Here is a 22,427-nt window from a genome sequence, read left to right as displayed (position 1 = left end):
GATGGGGCCTCCAGGTCTGGACGCATCAGCTGAGCGTCCGCAGGCCGGCGCCTGACCGGGCTCCTCCGGCTCCTGCGCCGCGCGGCCGCCAGGGGGCGCCAGAGGCCGGGGCCGGCGCTCGGGCCCGTCCGCCGCGGAGCCGAGCGGAGCCGAGCCGAGCGGGGCGGGCGAGCCGGCGCTGCGGCTCACAAAGCGGGGGACGCGCGGCGGCGGGCGGCGGGCGGCGGGCGGCGGGCGGCGGGCGGCGGGCGAGCGAGACCGGCCTCCTAGGCGACCGCGGCAGAGCTCGAGCGACTCCGACGCGGGGACCCGGGCGGGCCCCAAGGTAGGCGCCCGGGAGCCCGCGCCCAACTTGGCGGCGGGCGGGCGCGGGTCGGGGCGGCGGGGTGTCGGGCGCGGGTCGGGGCGGCGGGGTGTCGGGCGGCGTGCCGGAGCCGGCCCAGCGCCCCCTCTCCTCCGCCCGCAGATGCCCGCGCTCGCGGCGCTCGCGGCGGCCGCCGCCGCCTGGTGCTTCCTGCAGGTGGAGAGCCGGCGCCTGGACGCGGGCCTCGCGGACCGCAACGTCCTGCACGGTGACCAGTGGCCGAGCTCCGTCGCCCAGTACGACCGGGACCAGTACTGGAACCGCTTCCGAGACGTGAGTACCGCGCCGGGCTCGCGGGGGGCGGGCGCCCCAGATGAACTTTGAAGAGAACTTCAAGGCTTGGCGTTCTCGCCTGGTACCTGTTCTTGGCAGGTGTGTGCATGTGTAGGATTGGGGAGGGCGAAGGTAGAGCCCCCAGCCGCCGAGGAGAGCGAGGCTCCTAGCCGGAGTCTGACTGACTGCAGTGGCTGACTTTGCCCAGCCCGGGAGAAGCCTCCCTGGGAAGCAGCGATGTGGACCTTCTGAGGGCTTTTAAAGGCTCTGTGCTGGAGAGGTTAGGTTTAGAGGTGAGCTTAACTCATTTATTGGGGGGCCAGGTGTGGCTCTATTAAGAGGAGGTTGGGGGAGGGCGCTGTCTTAGTAACAGTGTGCCTGGTGAAATGTTCTTGAGGACCATGAGGTTTTGACCGTTGGAGTCTATAGGAAGGAGAAGAGGAGCAGGTGGGCTGTGTAGTTGGCTCCCTGCCCGAAAGGAGAGCCTTGGGAGGGGAGAAACTTATTCCTGGACTCAGAGCCACCTGTGCTAGCCATTTCTGCCCCAGGGCCGGCTGCCTTTTCCCAGGTGTGCCCCAGAAGATGCGGGGGCAAGGGGCACCTGGCTCATCTTTCTAGCAGATGGGCCCCTCCTGTGCAGTGGGAATATCTGCCAGCTCCTCCAGAGGCTGCCCTAGGTAGCTGGGGCTGTGCCCGCAAGGGAGCTTGGAGAGTGACATTTTATGGTACTTAACATTTCTGTCCCTAGGGTATCTTAACTATTATTTTAAAAAGTCTAAGGCTTAACAACAGAAAGAAAAGCTTTCATGCTCAGACATTACTGTTTTGTTTCTGGAGCTGTTAAACTATTATTTTCAGCAGTGAAGCTTTTTTTTTTTTTTCTTTAACAGAGCCTTGTGTTCTTGTCGCAAGGTATGTTTTTTATTTTTATTTTTATTTTTTTGTGGTACTGGGGGTGGAACCCAGGGGGGTTTCTACCTCCAGGCTATACTCCTAGACCTGTTTAATATTTTATTTGAAAACAGGGTCTCACTAAGTTGCTGAGAGCCTCACTAAGTAGCTGAGGCTGGCTTTGGAACTGTGCGATCCTCCTGTCTCAGCCTCCCAAGTGCTGGGATTACAAACATGCGCCACCATGCCTGGCTACAGGGTATATTTTTTAGGTGCTTTGGGGTGGGAGATGAGTGGAGGTCATTCACTCATCTCCGCTGCCTCAGAGTCCCAGTCTTAGTGTGCCCAGCCTTTGCAGGGAGGAAGTCTGGGGAGCTGAAGGAACGCCAGTGTTTTCTTGTGTGTTCTAAAGAGCACCCTCTCCAGGTTGCCCCCTTCCAGAGGAGCAGATGCACCTTCCAGTGGGGGCTTGCTTCTCTCTCTTCCCTTCCATTTCTCTCTCTTCCCTGCCATCATTCATGGGCTGTTGCTTCCACAAAGGGAACTCCAGACACTTTCAGTGAACTCCCAGTTATTTGGAAGCTTACTTTGGGGTTTGTGTGCCCCCTGCACCTTCCCTTTCCCACTGAGGCTTCTGCCTGACCTCACCAGATATACCTCGCCTGCCCTGTTAGCCAAGTTTGATCCCTGCTTAGATCTGAGGAGCCCTGCATTGACTACCTTTCCCTGTGGCTGAAAAAGATGCCCAAAGCATAAAGCTTTGGTTCCCAGACTCACCTAGGGTAGAAATAATTTTTTCTTTTAAAAGTCATTTTTAGATAGAATTGATGAATTTGGCCAGTGCTAAACTCTGCTAGAGATGGACAAAAGGGCCAGGTGTAGAGGTGAAGGGCCCCCTTTGCAGGGCCTTGGGACTCTTCATAGCGGTGGTGAGATGGGAAACACTAGGCTTGCTGGGTCTTCGGGTTGGGGAAATGTCTGCGTGCTTTCATGCCTGCCCAAGGTTTTTATTCTCAATGTATCATAAGCATGATATACTTAGCTTTAATTTTTAAAAATTGAGCTTCTTATCATTTCTTATCTTTCTTACGGGTGGCACCGACATTTTTATCTTTGGATCAATGTTTTTTTTTAGCTTGATTGATGTTGAAGCCCACCTGGGATGCTTGCTAAATTATAGCATCCAGGCTCCTCTCTTGGGGATTCTGACTTCATTTTTCTGAACTGAGTACTGGAATTCTATATTTTAATTAAACATGAGGTAATTCTTAGGATGGTTAGGAAATACTGCCTTAGATATTGCAAAAAAAAAAAAAGTACAAGGCTTAACAACAAAAAGAAAAGCTTTTATGTTCAAATGAATTGCTTTTTGTTTCTGGAGCAGTCTTAAGTATTGAACTAATATTTTAGCAGCACATAGTTTGTAAAAGTGATAATTTCATCCAGCATAGTATTAAAACATCTAAAAATGTTCAAAAAATTTCATGTTATCAATCATCAACCATTTTTATGCTTCATGGAGTCTTCTGATACCAATGGTGGCTCAGACACAATTTGATGCCACTAACCTATTTAGAGTATTGCAAAATTCAGACCAGATGCTCTTTTAAGGCAAGTCTCAATGTCTTCATTTGGGTCATTTACTGGGAATAACCGCAAAGATTAGGTCATCTGGGACTGGTGAGTGAGACCAGCTACTGAGAGGACAGTAGATGAAGTCCCAGTTAGTGTTGAAGTTGCTTCGCGAGCCTGATCGTTTTTACTGAGCCTGACCTTGCTTGAGGTTGACAAAGTCCCAATTCTTTGCTATTTCCCCCATCCAAGCTTCTGATAATCTTATTATGCTGGTCAATTTTTGAAACTCATTGTGAGAAATTTCTTGTATTACACCCAACTTGTTACGTTGGTAGACTTGGGGAAAGATATTTTGATGTGTTTTTGAATCTGGGAAGCTGAAAGCTAAGGGCTCTTTTCAGAGAGATAATAGTGCTCATTGGTGGCTGTCACTGGGACAACTTTGAAAGGGATGTGATGGTGAGATGTGTCTCCATGTTCGTTGGCTATTGGGTGTGCTGTGACATTGACAGAGATGACCCAGCAGCTTCTGCTTATTCCTTGGAAGTGCGTCCTATCACTGCACACACAGAAATAGTCTAGAAGTAAAACCTTCAGAACTACTTCATGAATTGTTGCTTGAAATTAAGAATCCAGGAGAAATATAACAACATTCATATGAATGCTCGTAAATGCATTTGTGGTATGTTTGTTTGGTCATTATCCTTTTATAAAGACTAGTAAGTGAGGGAGGCTTGGGCTTTTGCACAAACAGAATATAAAGAAGGAAGAGATGCAAAAGACAAACGTTTGTATGATTTGTAGCATAGCTTCTTATCTCTAGCTGTCATACATTTAACTCCTCTGTGGTTCGAAGTTGAGATGTCAAAGTGCCGCAGATCTTATTTTACTTGGTTTTCCTACCAGTCTTGTAAGGAGAATTCTCTGTTCATTCTTACATTCGTTTGTTCACTCATTCCAACAAGTATTTGACTGTCTACTATGTGTAATGTACTGGACAAAGGTGAACAGGATTACTTAGTATAATATCATTTTTTGTGTGACTTCTCAGTTGCTTTTATGCTATCACACACTTCTTTTTTTGTTCCATTTTAAAAATGAGGTTTTTCTTATAAAAATAATACTGGTTGTAATTAAAATATTAAAACATTGCAGAAATAGATATGAGCTAACATTTATGGAACACTTAATATGCCAGGCATTAAGGTACTTCCTGTATATTATTTTATTTGATATTCATAATGCTATGAAAGAAATGCCATTTTCATCTCCTTCTTACTGGATTGTTTAAGTCTCAGCCACAGTTCCAGAGTTGGGATATGGAGGAGCCTGGTATCTGCAGCCAGTCAGAGGTCTAGTGGATTTGGGTGTTAGCATCCATTGATATCGTATTGGAAATCTTCCCTGCTTAATCCAGAGGGAAATCAGCAAAGAATCTTAGGTTAATCAGAGTGGTGTGGGAAGCCAAGTGGACACAGCTTAATATGGTGGTTATGTCAGGCCCTATCTGCTAATAATGATCTTCTGATTTGATTAATATTGTTGCTTACACTAAACATGACATTTCTCTTTATTTGACACACACGAAACTAGCTTTGACATTTAGCTCCAGGATAATTACCTTTAGCAGGCCCAAAGAATCAGAAGTATTGCCTTGGCTGGCATTTATCTTACTCCAGAGTGACCTGGGTTTGTAATTCTAATTAGAGCATAGGGACCAGCCCTCCTTCTTTTTTTTCCCAGCATATACTCTGTGGATTTTGATGGTCTCTGTAGTAGAACTGGGATGGCAGCAAACATATCATCTGCTCATTTGATCTTAGAATCTCGGCTGTAATGAGTTTCAAGGGCAAGTAGAGCTGGCTCAGTTGGTGGGCTGGTGACAAGAGAGGTGGTATGGCTTAGTGGATCAGTCATTAATCTGTCACTACAGAAACTCAGCTTGTAATGGAATGTAGCAGAAAATCATTTTGCTTAAACAGGTTCAAGGAGACTGAAATGAGTATGTGATCCTGACTCTCTTTAATGAACCCACTATCTTAAATCCCTTGTACCAGATGACCACTGATAGAAATAATTATTTCACAGGAATCATCAGAAAGGGACAATTCGAAGGTTGATAGGCCTGAGAACATTTTTGTCTTATTTGTCCTTCAGTTTGTCTTTACTAGAGAAAAGCTAGACCCTGCCTAGCAGGTTGAGGTAGAGCGTCTTGGCCCAGGTGGCCTTCCCCGGTGGAGCTCCCAGCCTCTCTTGGTTCTCCTCATCTTTGCCTCACAGGACTTCAGCTGGACTCCATTGCTAGGATAAGTACTCTCCTATTTGCTGATGAAGCTATTTTCAAAGCCAAGAAGTAGCTCCAAGTGGATAATTGGACCTACAATAGTCCCCTAGAGGAATAGGACCTAATCATTAGCTCAACGATTTTATCTTGTTTGAGGAGACAGAGTAATGTTAGCAATTAAATATTTTATAATACATCATTTCTTATTTACTCAATATAATGCATTTCAAACCAAACACATTCAGTATCTAATCTCAGACACATTCAAGAAAATTCATTTAATTTTTCCTATGGTGAGGTAAGTAATCCTATATTTTCCTTGGGAAAATTTTCAGCTTCAAGTTCATGCTTGATATGAAAATTACAAACAAAATAATTTCCTGTAAGAGATGAAATAATTTGCCCAAGGTTAAAAGTATTTTTTTCACTGTGTTTCATATAGTATAAGATTCCATCAAATATAGGATGTTCCATTTTTATGCACTAACAAAGAAGATAAAGAGTTTAACAGACCCCTGTGAAAAGATGGGACCCTGGAGGTATGTCCTCTCAGTATGAAGGCAAGCCAGAAATAAGCCTACCGTAAAGAAAAGGGACACAGGGAGGCAACCTGCCTGTCTACACCTGGGCAGTGGTGGATGGAGAGAAGACATTCCCTGAGCCATGGAACAGGCTGGCACTCTTGCAGGTTTTTGGGTCTAAATGCATGCTACCATTGCAGTCCCCACAAACCTTATGTAGTTAATTTAAAGCAGTCTCAGGTTGATTAATGTCTCTTGACTCCTTATCTCTTAAGTGGGGGATAATAGTATTTTGTTGTTGTTGTTGTTGAGCTCTCTGGATTATAAGTGACTGAGATCTAGTCTACGCTGGCTTAAATGGAAGTGAAAACTTACTGTGTAACTGAAACTTCTTCTGATAAACTGGCTTTGTGTACAGGTAGACTCAGGGACTCAAGTTAACATTATAGGACTTGAGGTTTGCATGCATCTTTCTCTCCTGCCTCCAATCTTTGGGTTTTATTTCCTTTTATGTTGCTTCCATTTTTGGACTGATTAGTTTCATATAGTGGCTCATGATAACTGCAAATTGACAACTTTATATAGATTTTGTTTCAACAGTGTCAATAAAAGTTCCAGAATTGAGACTTGTCAGATTTGCCTGTGTTAGGTAATCCCCCCAGCCCAAAGTCAGTCACTTCTGCCAAGTTGGTAGACTGTGCTGATTGTTTAGGGCTGATTGCATGCCCAGGACTGAGGCGGGGCCGGGGCCGGGCACTAAGTGGCCATGGAGGCTCCACTGGTTCTTATGTTTGAGGGTGGTAGAAGGGCAGTTTCTTAACAGGATGTGGATGCGTGGTGGGAAAATGTCAATAGATGTTGTTTGTGGTGATTGACCTCACAGAGTTGGCATGAAGAGTAAATTGTTGGATGCAGTGTCATGTTTAATTACTGCTCAGTAAGTCAAGGCTATTTTTATTAATATTAATTCCTACAGCACTTTTGTGCATTCTTCAATTTATATATGTGTATGCTCATATTTTAACTTCTTTAATAGTTGGATGCTTCCTGAAGAGCCACCTATGCCTTGCATGCAGCAGGTGGTCACTAAACATTTTGTTGACTTGCATTGCATCCTGAGCATGCTTCTTGGATGAACACTTGGGGAAAGAAAGTCTTTAGGAGCAAGATAGGCTGGCAGTCTTCGATAGGTGGAAATTATAGGTGTTACACATATTAAAATATATATATATTTTTTGGTCTAGTTCTGTCTTTAAGCCAGAACTTCACGACTTTTGTAATTCCTTTCAGGATGCACTGTTGTATATAGCTTGCTTGCTGTCTCCAGACCTTTGCTGTAGAGCCCAGTACAGGAAGCTGCTCAGGGAATGTTTGGATGAGTTGTAACGAATGAGTGAAATCTCCCAGATTAGAACTTTGCACACCCTCCCTGCACAGGGCTCACTCAGTGAGTCATGCTTTGAACTTGTGTGTCTCATTCCAGCAGTAATTGACAGTTATGGTGGATACTAACACATGGGTATTATTGAGATGCAGGAGACCCTAATAACATCCTCATAACTAATAACTTCCTCATAACTCTCTCATAACTTAGGCACAGTTTGAATGTGTGCAGTGTTCTTTGAGGTCTCAGTTTCATGGTTAAGGGCTCACTTTTAAACAGATTTCACAGTTTATTTTTGCTAATGAGTTTATCTTGCCTGAGTTTTATCATTCCAGGTATGATGATGAGGAAACTGACATTCTAGTTTAAGACTTAGTAGATTGGTTAATGCAGTGTCAGGATTAATAAGTAACAAGTAGAGGCTATTATTTTTATTAATGTTCAAATAGGCTTAATAAATTCTCAATAACTAGAAGCTGTTATTTTTATTAACTCCTATGGTACTTTTATGTATTATTCAAATTATAGTTGTGTATGCATATATTTTTATTTTTTGTACTGAGTATTGAACACAGGGACATTCTATCTCTGAGATACACTCTCAGCCCTTTTATTTATTTTTTGTTTTCATACAGAGTATTACCAAGCTTCTGAGAATCTCACTAAATTGCTGAGGCTGGCCTCAAATTTGTGATCCTACTGTCTTAGCCTCCAAATTATTGGGATTATAGGCATATGCCACTGTGGCCAGCTATACCTATATTTTAATAGTTGGATACTTCTTGAAATAAGAACCTAATCTCTGACTATTCTAGTCTTTAACTAGAGTGTTTCCTCATTCTAATGCCTGGAGTGAGAAAGTGACTTTCTGGGGTTTGAGGTAGGACGGTAAACATATGGCACAAAGGAGATGCTCAGGAACACTGAATGGCTACTATACCTACTGCTTGTTTCCTTCCTTCCTTCTTTCCTCTTGAACTCAGGGGCTTTCTATGTCAATACAGCGCCAGCCCTATTTTATGTTTTGTTTCTGAATCAGGGTTGCTAGTTTGCTAAGCCTCACTGAGTTGCTGAGGCTGTCCTTGCTTTGTTTGCTGAGGCTTAGTTCTCTAATCTTCTGTTTCCTGAGGTGGGCTGCAGGCATGCAGCCATCAATGCTACTTTCTGCCTTGGAAACATGTTGGGGGATTGGTTTCATTATCATGGATCCTGTCTTCACTCCACTCTGGAAGTTGCGGTCTGGAAGGCTGTGTGCAGTTCTGTGTGGCCCATTCTCTGTTACTTCACAGCCGTATCTCCTGGTGCAGAACACCTCCCTACCTCCCTGGGCACATTTCTCATGACCCCTGGATTGCTCCTGGAACTGGTAACTCTCATCATGGAGCAAAATGGGAAGGGCTTTGCGTGCACAGCTCTGCCAAAATCCTAGTTATGTGAAGGGCACTGGTGGGGTGCTGTTGTTTGTAGTTTAGGACAACCCAAACAATAACATATAGTTCATGGAGGACAGGATGGTTTGTTGGTGTGAAAACATTCCTCACATACCAGCTATGCCAAGCCTTTGCTAGATGCTGGGTCCAGAAGATAGACAGGGTTCATACTATCCTGGAGCTTATGGTCTGGTGTCACAGAACATTACTTAGGAGCAGGAGAGGAACTATGAGAAGTGGAGACACTGTTGCTTTTAGCTGTATTCTGGGGAAGAGGAGGAGCTAGCTAATATTTTGGTCATAGACATCCTCCCTGAGAAAGGCCCCTGGGAAAGGTACTGTAGCAGCTGAGCCTTGTAGGATGACAGGAGTGAGTCAGGTCAGGAGAGGAGGTGACATGTACCAGGCAGCAGGGCAGTAGGTCTGGAAGTGCGGACATAGGAAAGCATGTCCATGCTCCATCACTTGCCCAAGGTTGCTCCCAGGCAGTGAGCGTTTTCTGTTTCACACATCTCAATGTGATGTACATTTGGGGCAGGGCAGTGAGTCAACTGTGGAATATGAAGTACAGATGGCTCTGGTATTTGGAAGAATGGCCTGTGCTTTCTCCCCTCTTTGTGGTTCTGAGTGTTGTTTTCCGCAGCCTCTGTGTGTGCATGTTGCTGTCCCCCTTTCCTCCAGAATACATCCTACACCATTTCCTCCAGAATACATCCTACCCCCTTTCCTCCAGAATACATTCTACCCCTTTCCTCCAGAATACATCCTATCCCCTTTCCTCCAGAATACATCCTACTTCACTAGTAGTGTCTGTGGTCCATGAGTTTTCCTTATCTATGTGGTCTACTATCTTGGAATTTATTGCTCTGACAATTCCCACTGCTTTGGAGAATAAGGACCCTATAGAATCAGCCTTTGGGGCAAGGTGATGATTTGTGAAGTTCATGTGGCTGCTCCTTGCTTTATCTACCTCCTTACCATTGCTTAGAACCAACTGGGAGCCAGACTTGGAAGCTAAACAGATGTTCCCCCTTGGGAATCACAGGTTAAGGGAGAGACAGCCATACTACAGTTGCTGTGTTGCCCCTAGAGAGTCCTGCATGGTGCATGCACTTTATAGCCCTTAGGTCTGTGGCATTTTTGTGTCCCCATGACAGACTTGTGGATGATAGTTTCCTCTGGGGAAGGACAATTCTCTCACAGATCAGGGACTCCTCTAGAAGGGTAATACCAGTGTCCATGTTAACTTGATTGGGTTAATTTTCTTATGGTTCTGTGAAAACATTCCCTCTCTCATTTGATGCCTGAAAATGAACTTTAAATTTTTTGTGTGTGAATGTGTGTGTCCGCAATGAGAAAGAAAAGGACACATTATACAACATTTGTGATAGTTTTCAGATTCTTCCTGTGTGATCCCAGCATGTTACCCTGTTGAACACTGTCAGCACTCCCCAGCATGATTGTGTGGGAGCCAGCAGGCATTTATGCAATCTTGAGATGTTTGTGCTTTGGGCAGGAAAGCAGAACCTGCTGCAAGTGTCCCAGAAAATCTTGGCACAAAGAAAGCTCAAAACAAATATGCAGAGAGAGAGAGAGGCAGCTTCTTTCTATTTCAGACACACCCTTTCTGTCCCACTGTGTTGGACGGATCACTTTAATTCATCCCTGAGAGAGGCCAGGCAAAACAAGTGAGCAGCATTCTCAGACTTAGATCTCCATGGTCTTAAAAAGTCATTAACAGGGGTTGCTTCAAATGCAGATTTCAGCCTGCTGGTCTAGAGCACAGTAGCAGAGAGGTCAGGAGTGACATTCAGGAATCTGCTTTTTAAATAAGCAGTCTATGTGACCCTGGTTATCGGACTGCAATTTGAGAAAAATCTTGGAGAAATGTATGCTCATCTTCTAAAGCTAATAACATTAGCTTCCAGTGAGTAAAATTTTAAACAAAATAAAGCAATTTATTTTGAAGACTTGCAATAAATTAAAATAAGTACAGTATTTTCTCCTTTTGCCAACAGGGCCAACATCAACATTAGTAGAAAGAGCATGTTTTCCAGTGTGTACATCTGCATGATCTCAGCAACAACATTGTGGGGAGGTTTCCCTGGAGTGGAATACCATCTGACCTTTGACTGCATCCTAGGGCAGAGGGATACTTGCATACATGAGCACAGTGGCACCAATAAGAGACCTTCTACATTATAAAGTCTCAGGGGGCTTTTTAGCAAATCATCTTCTTTCCCGAGGGCCTGTCTAATTCCAGTTGACTCTGGCCTGACTTTGCATCTTTAACAGAATTGATATATTTTCTTTTCTTTCTTTCTTTCTTTTTTTTTTTTTTTTTGTGGTCCTGGGGGTGGAACCCAGGAGCTTTTCTACCTCCAGGCTATACTCCCAGGCCTATTTTTATACTTTATTTGGAAACAGGGCCTCAGTAAGTTGCTGAGAGCCTCACTAAGTAGCTGAGGGTGGCTTTGAACCTGTGTGATCCTCCTGTCTCAGCCTCCCAAGCACTGGAATTACAAGAATGTGCCATCATGCCCAGCCAGAATTGATACATTTTCTGCATAGAAGAACTGAAGGAAATCAACTCTGACATTGGCTTTAGTTTATATTGAAAAGGGTATTGAAACTGAAGTGGTGTTAAGGGCATGTAATGGACGAGGAATGGTGGGTTTAATAAAGATTGTTTCCTCAGCTAGGAAATGTGTCCTGAGGCACAAAGATGCAGACTTAGCCCTGGGAAGGACAGAGAAGGTCTGAGGGATATGGCTGCACATTACTTGTTACTCTACTTTTGTGTAGTAAAATTGTTTTGTTTGCTTGACCAGATTATTCTGGAAAGATCAGAGAACATCAGAAACAGGCACTCATCAAAGTTTAGAAAATTCAGCATCAACAAGAGCTGGCAGTATTAAAACAGGGATCTCAGGCCTTTCTACTCCTCACCCTGAAACTGCTTTGCTCTACTGGGCTGAACTTCCTCTAATTACCAGTAAATTAATGGTACTTTAAGTGGATCAGAGTATTACCAGAAGAAAAGAGACAGTTAAGTCCACTGAAGAGATTTGTGTGTCTCTTTCCCCCCCCCCAACCTTTGCCCTGCAATTAATGGATATCTGGAGAGTTTCTGGGTCTTTGTATGCTTATTGGACATGGTGACTCCACTGTGGTTTCTGCTGTCTTGTTGGTTTGGTGTCCAGCACTTGCCTTAGGCCATAGCATTGCTTCCCACCCAAGTCTGTGAGCCTTGCTGTGACTCAGGGACCTGGTCTGTAACCTTTGAATGGGGCCTGTGCTACTCTTCGTGAATGAGTGAAAATGCTGTCCACAGTAAAGATAAAATGATGCTCTGTTTACTGGTGTTTGAAAAAATTGTGAGATCTTTATATGCCAGGGTTGGTGGTTTAAGGTTTTCCTACCTCAGAAAGACCTTTACATATGCTGCTGTGAACCTTTTCTTTGATTTCTCTCCATGGCTATCTTGGATGCTGATAGAGTAGGGCTGGTTGATTTGTTCACCAGAGAATCAGTGGTAGGCTTCGGTGTTCCAGTCACTGTGATGTATGCTTAGGACATAGCAGGGGAGAAGTGAAGAAAAAAAAGGTGTGTGGTGGTTGGGGAAAACTATTGGAGGTTACTCTATAAAGAAAAAGCCTGCAGTTGGTCCAGTGCTACCCTAGCAAGCTGGACTTCCCAAGGCATTGCCATTCTTGTGCCTCTGGGCAGTATCTCTGGGGAAGAGTCACTTTACCCTTTATCTCTGTATCTTTCTGGTCGTCTAGACATTGCAGCTTACTTAGACTCTCACTGACATACATGGGTGACCTCTGCTCTTTTGCCTGAGCCTAGGGACTCATTGCTCACAGGAGGGTCCCAGTCTATACTGTTGAAATGGAGGTTTAGGTAGGAATGATCTTGCTGTGTGCTTAAGTGCTGAAGTGTGGTGAGCTTGGCCTTGTCAGGGTTCTGAGTCAAGGCCTGTAGTGATGGAGACATAATCACAGAAAAGATTCCTTGTCTTCAGAAGCCTGGATTGCTAGGGAGACATTTAATTGGAATATACACAGACCACAGTACTCAAAGTGAGCCTGCAATACAACCAGCAAACAGATCAAGAGACAGGATAGTCTGACCATCCAAGAAGTCCCTCTGGTGCTCCTCCAAGTCACCACCCATCTCCCCTGGCAATAATAATGCACCTGACTTCTAACACCAAGATTAGTTTTGCCTGTTTTTAGACTTTCACAAATGTAAACATAAGGATGTTCTTTATGTCTGGATTTGTTCAGCATTTAATTTGTTCAACATTGCATATGGCTTTGTTCATTCTCATTTTGGTGTGATTATTCCACAATTGATTTACCTGTTCGGTTGTGGAGGGACATTTAGATAGATGCTGTGGTTTGGTTATCATGAAATAGAGCCCTCTTTGGTGAACCTGTGTTCTCAGGTACATTTCTAGGTGTAGAATCCACTGGACACCTTAAAAATCTCTTAAGAGATGTGGTTAGGCTGGTTACTCTGTAATTACTAGTGAATGAAAGTTTACTGGTAGCAATATTTTTTATTTTACTGATTGAGAAATTTTAAAAATGAAACCCCAAAGTAAATGTATAATCTAAATCATATGCAAGTAAACAAAACTGTTAAGGAGTAGCTGTGAAGCTGTGGCAGAGCACTTGCTTAGTGTGTACAAGGCTTTGGGTTCAATCCCTACCCCACCCCAAAAGCAAAACAAAGAGAAATGTGTTGAGCACCAGTTATGTGTTAGGCACTTGTCTACCCTTATAGGATTTTCTTCTAGTTTTTGGGGTAGGGAGCAATACACAGTTAAAAAAAAAAGTGCAAAGTGAACCATGGTAAAGGGAGTATAAAGGGGATGCATTTATACTTTTTCCATGGCTTTTTCATTATTTGACTTTACTTTCCCTAATTTACTACATTTTACTACACTCTTTCCCCAATTTAAAGAAATAAATATTATAAGAGAATTTAGAAGGTACAGCACCAGAGAAATCACTTTCCTATGATATGCAGGCACTGTTAACCCTTTTCCAGGCCATCTATTTACTTCAAGTAGATTTTTTTTAATGCCAAAGTCTTTATTTTCATGGTCTATACAATGCTGTTTCTACAGTATGGTACATTATCTCTCTTTTTTCTTCATTTAACGACCAGCATAAGCATTTTAATATGGTACCCTTTGTTAATGACATTTTAATTTTATGTATTACTCCAGTGAACATATAAACCACAACATACCAAACCAGAATATGCAATGATAGGATGTTGTTTCTATTTTTTGTTATATTAATATTTATATGATCAATGTTTTAGAACACATGAATCTTCCTGAATTTAGAATTATTTCTCATTACTAGATTTCCGGAAATAAAATATTTGTTAAAATGGCATGTGCAGCTCAAAGGCCATCAGTGTGTGTTTCCCTGCAGTACTGATTCCACTTCCAGAGCTGTAGAATGTGCTTTCCTGCACCCTTGCAGCATCAGGTATTAGTGGGGTTTCTTGGTAAGGAAGAATGGGATATGCACAAGCACTTATTCAGCACAAGATAACAACGTGGTCTTAGAGTCTCGTGGGTTGGGGTGTTTCTCTAGCCTTAGCTCATCTAGAGTTGGGAGTACAACCTATCACCCTTTCTTACATTTGTGCCTAGGCTATTCTCCAGAGATCCTGTTGAACTTGTTGTGATGCTATTAATGAATCCAGATCTTGCTTATAATTTGGAGCAGATGTTTCAAGGCAGATTTATGTGAAATAGCAGCTGATGATCCCCTGCTACTGGTACAACCTATCGATGCTTTTATACCCATGTGGTAGAGGAGGGTTAGAGGAGATCATTAAAAACCTAGTCCATTCCCACCACCGCAGTGAAGTGGCTTCTCCTGTGGAATACAGACGAGGCCTGGGCCGTGGCTCAGTCTCCATGTGAGTCCGACATCTGCCTGCTTTTAGATATTTCCTTCACCCACTGTCTCATCTCACCACAAGCCTGTCAGATGCACTTGCCTCTGGGTAGGTAGGGAATAGAGTTTCCTCATCTAAGCCTCATCAGTGCAGTGGAAAACACAACAATATTCTGCATTGGGGGCAGCTCTTTGGGAACTCTTCCAGGCCAACAGCAAAGATCCCTAGCTGGGGAAGATCGTGCTCCCAGGAGACATTTGACCATGTCTGGGTGGGGAGGGTGCTACTGCTGTCTAATGAGAAGAGGCCAGGGATGTTGCTAAGTACCCTATAGTGCACAAGAGAGCCTCCCCAACAGATTGTCAGCAGGGTCAAAATGTGAAATGTCAGCCTAGAGGTAGGTTGCTCCTTTTATAATTAATATTTTTTAATGCTAAGTGTTGTACAGATGTATGAAGTAAAGAATGGGGCATATGACTAGTCGCTCTATTCTTTGTTCAGTTAAGAAATAAAAGTGCCAGAGCTGGGTATGGTGGCCAGCTAGTACTTGGGAAGCTGAGGCAGGTGTATTCCAGGTTTGAGAACAGCCTCAGCAATTTAGTGAGCCTCAGCAATTTAGCAAGACCCTGTTTCAAAATAAAAACTAGAAAGGATTAAGGGTAGCTTGGAGGTAGAATGCCCTGGGTTAAGTTCCCAGTACCACAAGCAAGCAAGCAAGCAAGCAAACAAACGTGCTAGTGCTTTTCTAGGTTTTGGGACACAGACTTAACCCAGACAAAGCTCCCTGCTCTCTTGGCCCTTACATTCTAGGCTGTAGAACTCTTCTTAAGATAGTTGACTTGGCCAGAATCAAGAGAAAGCAGGGGGAAAAAAAAGAGAGAGAGAAAGCAGGACAGATTGAATACATATTTTTTATATGCAAGGGAGAATTGACATATTAGTGCAGCCAATCCTGTATAATAAAGACCATATGATTTTTATTATTTTTGCCAAGACAAATGTCTGTTGGGAGTTTTTGTGGGAGATGTTGTGTATTTACCTGTGAGTCACAGTAGATGGGGTACACTATGAATCAGCCTGTTTGATTCCATTACCCTGAGGAGTGGGAAAATGTAGCATAAAAATATTTCTGTTCTGTACAAGAACTGACAGTCTCCAGATGGATGAGGTGGTACTATCTCTTGATTCTTCTTTTGCTACATATCTTGAGTACTCTTCACTATTTCAGCAAGATAATTCTTGTTCACAGCTCGCTTCTTTATCATATGCTGCACAACAGTGTTTGATGACCTGTTCCTCAGTTTCGTAGCAGTGAAAGCAGGTGCCATGAGGCTCATCTTTGGGAACTGTGTTTCATGTGCTGGCTCCGACTGGCCTATTAGGCCTTGGCTCTGGTCTTTTGGCCTAAGGCTCTCTAAATGTTCAGTAATATTTAAGAATGAACTTGGAGGATTATTTTCTTGCTCTGGATAATTCCAGCCCTCTTGGGCAGGATAGGAGACACAGCCACAGGATAGGACACATGGTGGTCCAGACCACCAGCTTCACAGAGGATGTCCTGCTCTGTCTTCACATTTGGTTCAAGTAGTCTGTGAGTCCACACTTAGTCCTTGTGATAGTGGAGGTAGGGAGAGTAACGTCTCCAGTCTAGCTGTTTCTGTAGCTTCTGTTCATGGATGGAAGTCTTAGGATAACAGGGTTTTCTGTGGCCCACCCTGTCACTGGTGGAAAAAGCTCCCTTGAGCATTTTCCTGTGTTTCCCTTTCCTCCTTTATTCTGCATCCTTTCGCAAGCCCATCAATGACTGTCCTGACATACAGCCTGGGTTGCTATCTCTGCCTGATTAATCCCATTTCTGGGCAAGGCTGGCTGTTGTAGGCATGGGTGGTAATGTGGAAAATTGTCATCTTTTTGGTCTGGTCTGAAATATCCTTTTCAATTTGAGGATTAACTTCTGGCATATATATATATATATATATATATATATATATATATATATGTGTGTGTGTGTGTGTGTGTGTGTGTGTGTGTGTGTGTATGATGTGTGTGTATGTATATATGTGTGTATACACACATACACACACACACATGATGCTAAGGTCAACTATATCTTTTTTCTTTTCTAGCCTTGAGTTCACTTCAGAGGGTTCATTTTTAGTTCTTTGGCACAATTTAAGAGGAATGAAAGAAAAAGAAGAAAACCCATGTCCCCATTACCCTACTCCCCACCATGCATGTCCCCCCTGTAGCCCTTCTCCCATCACCCATGTCCCCACCACCCCATTCCCATGGCCCCACTCTGCCCTTTTACCACAGCTCTGGAGGACCATTTTTTTCCCCATTGGTCACACAGACCTATGTATAAAGAAAAACTTTTTAGATCCTCTTCTTAAATCATAGTTTTGTTTTTTGTTTTTGTGGTACTGGGGATGGAACCAAAGGGGTATTCTACTCTAAGCTACATTCCCAGCCCAATTTTTTATTCTTTATTTTGAAACAGGGTCTCACTAAGTTGGAAAGGACCTCACTAAGTTAGCTGAGGCTGTCTGCGAACCACGATCCTCCTGTCACAGCCTCACAAATGCTGGGATTACAAGCATGTGCCACCATGCCTGACTTAAGTCATAGTTTTAAAATCTTATTCTCTTTTCTCCATTCCCCTTATACTACAGGATTAATATTTATGCTAAATGTTTTGTTAGCAATAAATTTGGCCAGCAGAATAATTGCACTCTGCAGAAGTAATGGGTGTTGATGTAGAAGCGAGAAATTCAGCTTTTATTGTATAGACAAGCAGGGCAGGTAAGGGTCATTTTTTCCTCATTGTTTTCACTGAGTACATTTTCAAGTGTGAGAGATACTAGACGGTCTTGGTTATTGAACACCTGTGTACTAGGCATAGTGCCAGGCTTGAATATGTGGAAATTCAAAACTAAATCTAGGCTCTAAGGAGCTGATGTTCTACCTGGATAAACAGGTAAATAGAGAATGGTAATGTAAGGTGACATGAGGTAATCCAGGGATAGGACCACTGTGGGAACCCCAGGAAAGGCTACACAACCCCTCTGGAGAGGCCGAGAAAGCTTTGTGAAGGGCCTGATGGAGAAGATCAGTTAGAGAGCACGAGGGAGGATGCTGTGATCACAGGACTTCTGCAGAAGAACCTGCCTCCCTGCTACACCCAAAGGCCCCACACAGCCAGGGCCTTGTTTAACCTCCCTTTCACAGATGCACCTTTTTAGAAACCAATTCAGGAAGAACTTCAGACGCTACTTTTACCTTTCAAGAAATGCTGGAGAAGATCCAGACCTACTGTAGCCCACAGCTAAAGTTCTCAAAAGCACTGTTTTCTTCTCTCTCATTGTTCTTTTGGTCCTTGGTAAGTTCAGGACTCTCTTCTATGACAACTCCATAAAACTCTTCTTCTTCCCCCTGGTCCCAGTCCTTTATTATGCAGTTTGCTCAGCCTCTTGTAGCTACAGGCTTCACACTTTCTTACAGATTCTCAAATGTTCTTTTCCCTCTTGACTTCCATGATGGATGGAAAAAGAACTGTTCTTTGGTGGGCATGAGGAAAGGAGAGATTGAGGAAACTTGACATGTTAATAAATCTCTCCCCTCCCCACCATGTGCTCCACTTTGGCTCTTGAGTGTTTACCCCACTCAGTAATGATGGTCGAGCTTTAATCCACTTGTCTAGGGCACATTATTTTCAGACATTCTTAATTGCTCTCTCTGCAGAGAAAATAACTATCTAAAAGATGTAGGAAGGCCACATAATAGGATTAGTGTACTGCAATTGGTTGGTTGATTAGAACTGATTGTCTTGGAGCAGTATTATTGTCTTTTGACAGTTATTGTAATAACATGTATGTGTGCCTGTACATGCCTGGGTGTGCTTTGGGTGCAAATATGAGCAGCTGCAGCTTTCTGAGCCCAGTCACAAACACATGTCCCTGTTTACCAAACATGTATGGGCAACTTGCTTATTGAGGAATCACAAAACTAGCTTTGGGAAATAAACACAAGGCAAATTTTTAAAATCACTTTTTCTTAATAACTTGGTGAACTCTGTAGTTTTTGGTAAGTTTTAGCTTTAAAATTAAGTTCAGCTGAGTTTAAAAATTTCATCTTATATCAGACTTGGGATTTTTTCTTTTTGTTCCCTGCACAATCTAGACTGGCTTGAGGTGATTTGGGGTTGGTGCATGCATGACTGGTTATTTAACCCTCTTCCTCCCATATTTGAGGTCAAGATGGGCTGTCTGGAGGGCTGGTAGGGGACCCATCTTCTATTTAATTCTGTGATGTGATGGTAGGACTCCAGGTTAACTTCTTCATCTTGTCCCCTTAAGTTAGGATGGGTGAAGTTAATACTCTGGTAATAATTTTTTTTAAATTACACTTATGGCTTAGATACCAAAGGCTCATTTTTTACTTGGAAGTAGTCATCTCTTGTGGATCAGGAGGGCGATGATCATGTTGTATCAGGACTGTGGGCTGATGAAGATTGTATGGACAAGCTTCCATAGCCACTGTGGCAGGAGCAAGAGTGTGCTGCTGAGCCTTGCATGGAATGACATTTTTAAGAGTAAAGCAAATCACCTGGCCAGGCCCCATGTTAGTGGGGTTCATTCTCTCATGAACCTTAGGAGATGCAAAGATGTTCCATGTTCTTGGATAAGCAGAAGAAATATCATCAAAATGGGTGTTCTTCCAAAAGTGAACTACAGATTCAATGCAATACCCATTAAATTATGAAGGCCATTCCTCACAGACATAGAAAAATCAGTCCTTACATTCATTTGGAACAACAAAAAACTCAGAATAGCCAAAGTAGTTCTCAGCAACAAGAACCATGTAGGAGATATCACAATACCTAAATTCAAACTATACTACAAATCCATAGTAATAGAAAGAGCATGGTACTGGCATAAAAACAGACATATTGACCAATGGAGCAGAATAGAAGACTCAGAAACAAATCCACATACTTAACAGCCAATTGATTTTTGACAAATGGGCCAAAATAATACACTGGGAAAAAAGATAGCCTCTTTAACAAATGGTTTTGGCAAAACTGAAGAAAAACGGACATAAATTCTACTTTCTCATCCTGCACAAGAGTCAATTCAAGATGGATAGAAGACTTGGAAATCAGACCAGAGACCTTGCAGGTCCTTGAGGAGGGCATAGGTCTAGCACTTCAACACATAGACACTGGTAAAAATTTTCTCAACAAGACCCCAAAGGCACAAGAAACTAAAATGAGGATCAACATGTGGGATTGCATTAAACTGAAAAGCTTCTGTGTAGCAAAGCAAACAATCAAGAACCTCAACAAAGGGTCAACCGAATGGGAGAAACCAGAACTAATATCTAGAATATATAGAGAATTCAAGAAATTTAGCACTAGGAAAACAGATAATCCAATCAAAAAATGAGCAAATGACTAAATAGACACTTTACAATAGAAAAAATTCAAATGGCCAATAAATGTATGAAAAATTTTTCAGCATCATTAGCAACCAGAGAGATGCAAATCAAAACTACCCTGAGATTTCACCTAACGCCAATTAGAATGGCAACCATTAAAAACACAAACAACAACAAATGCTGGCCAGGATGTAGGAAAATGGAAACTCTTAATATAATGTTTGTGGGATTGCAAATTAGTGCAACCACTTTGGAAAACAGTATGGAGGATCCTCAGAAGAATGGGAAAAAACCTACCATATGTTCCAGCAATACCAATTCTGGGTATCTATCCAAAAGAATGGAAACCAAACTGCCAGACTAATGCATGTGTATCTATGTTCAGAGCTGCACAATTCACAATTGCCAAACTATGGAACCAGCCAAGATGTCCATCAACAGATGAATGGATCACAAAACTATGGGATATGTACATAGTGGAATCTTACTTAGCCATAAAAAAGAACAAAATTATATCATTTGCAGGGAAATTAATGGAACTGAAGAACATTATGCTAAGTGTGATTTATCAGTCACAAAAAGTAAAAAATTGTATGTTTTCCCTAATATTCAGAAGCTATGGAGAAAAAGGTCATAGGAGAAACACTAGACAAAGGAGGAGAAAACAGATGAGCAATGAGCAAATAAGGATGCCTAACTGAGGGTGATGGGAGGGGGGAAGAGGGAAGTTCCCTATGTACATGATGTACATTCACAAACATATCAATCACTAAGCTAAACATGAGAAGGAAGGAGGGAAGGAGAGAGCATGGGTTTGGAATTGGGTAAGGGCTAAATGATGTCTGCATGTATGCCTTTACCATCTTGTACCCCATTAAGATGTATGACTACAATGCACCAGTAAAAAAAATAAAGATAATACCCAACATTTACTGAGATTTTGTATGTGCTGGGTGCTCTCCTAAGATACCTTTGAAACCATGCCATACTGTTGAAGGAAGTAAACCTTGTACTGTCAAGTTCTTGGTGGCCTACCAGTTGGTGGGGACCTGGGGCATTTTCAGCTGGGTTACATGAAGCCAGAGTCTCTCTTTTTGTAGTCATGAGGATGTGATATGCAGAAGCTGCCTCTGTCAGCATTTCACCATATCCTTTGCTTCAGATGCTGTCTAAACTGACAGGTGGAGCTTAGCAAGGGGTGCTATGTGGAAATGAGCCTATGTTTCCCCCTCAAATATGATCATTCCCTGGGGAATAAGCAGGGAATTGTTGTCACAGCCCAGTAGATATTGACCTGTTCTTGTGCTGAGCTGCTCTTATGGGTTGTCATGGGTTGACAGGTTTGCCTTGATATCCTTGCCTCCTTCCTTTTGAGGAGTTATACTGAGAAATGTTACAAGCCAGAGTCATGAGTGGAGTTTACTATCCCCAGATCTGAGTGGTCATAGTCTTCCCAACCTAGAAATTGATAAGAAAGGCTTGTAGATTATAACTCTCCAGAGGTTTCTGAATATGGTTTCTCCAGTCCTACTTATAAAAATAAATACTTAAAAAACTATAAAATGTCGCATTTTTTGAAGAAGTAAACAGAAGGAAAAATAAATACCTTTAATCACTTCACCTCATGCACTATTTCATGCATTATATATCCACATGTATGTACTTTTAAAGGAAATCCTGTACACTTACTCTCCTCTTCCCCCCTTTTCTATATACATATACATATACATATACATATACATATACATATACATATACATATATATGGCTATATGGATATATATATATAATATATATATATATATATATATATATATAATTTTAAAAGGTTGAGTAAACATTGTGCTGGTATTGGGAAATAGCTTCAACATGTACTTGAAAATAGCTTTGGTCCAGGCATGGTGGCGAATGTTTGTAATCCCCATGCTTGGGAGCCTGAGACAGGAGGATCACACAGGTTTGAAGCCAGCCTCAGCTACTTAGGCTCTCAGTAACTGAGACCCTGTTTCCAAATAAAATATAAAATAGGTCTGGGAATATAGCCCAGAGGTACAAAGCCCCTGGGTTCCACCCTCAGTACCACAAACAAACAAACAAACAAACAAATAAACAAAATAGCTTTGGTATTAATGTGCCAGTATTAGGAAATGGCTTTAAAATGTATTAATTCCCCAAATATAGAAAGTCTTCAGAGCTTGGATTCCGAACAGGCACTCATGCAGGGAAGGAGCCCTGCAGAGTTCCTGGCACCAAAAATAATTAGCAAGAACACAAAAGAGTGGTAAGGGCCTTCTTATTTTAAAAGACTGGTTTACATAAAAAATAACTTCTAGTAGAT

The 22,427-nt window shown here is 42.6% G+C and overlaps 1 protein-coding gene across 1 annotated transcript in view; it reads left to right on the top strand.

Annotated features, from left to right (window-relative positions):
* Positions 1–466: 466 nt before the first annotated feature.
* SPOCK1 (SPARC (osteonectin), cwcv and kazal like domains proteoglycan 1) overlaps positions 467–22,427 on the top strand; it is a gene marked incomplete at both ends in the record, with an annotated part of 559,572 nt that continues 537,611 nt past the window's right edge. Inside the window, one exon of the mRNA XM_080690082.1 lies at positions 467–637. Coding sequence (XP_080546208.1) covers positions 467–637 — 171 coding nt within the window. The remainder of the gene's footprint in view (positions 638–22,427) is intronic.

This window comes from Muscardinus avellanarius, assembly GCF_963383645.1.
Source record: "Muscardinus avellanarius genome assembly, chromosome: 1".
NCBI classification, from domain to species: Eukaryota; Metazoa; Chordata; class Mammalia; order Rodentia; family Gliridae; genus Muscardinus; species Muscardinus avellanarius.
Note: the sequence above shows the minus strand (reverse complement) of the source record. Positions and strands in the feature narration are given on the sequence as shown.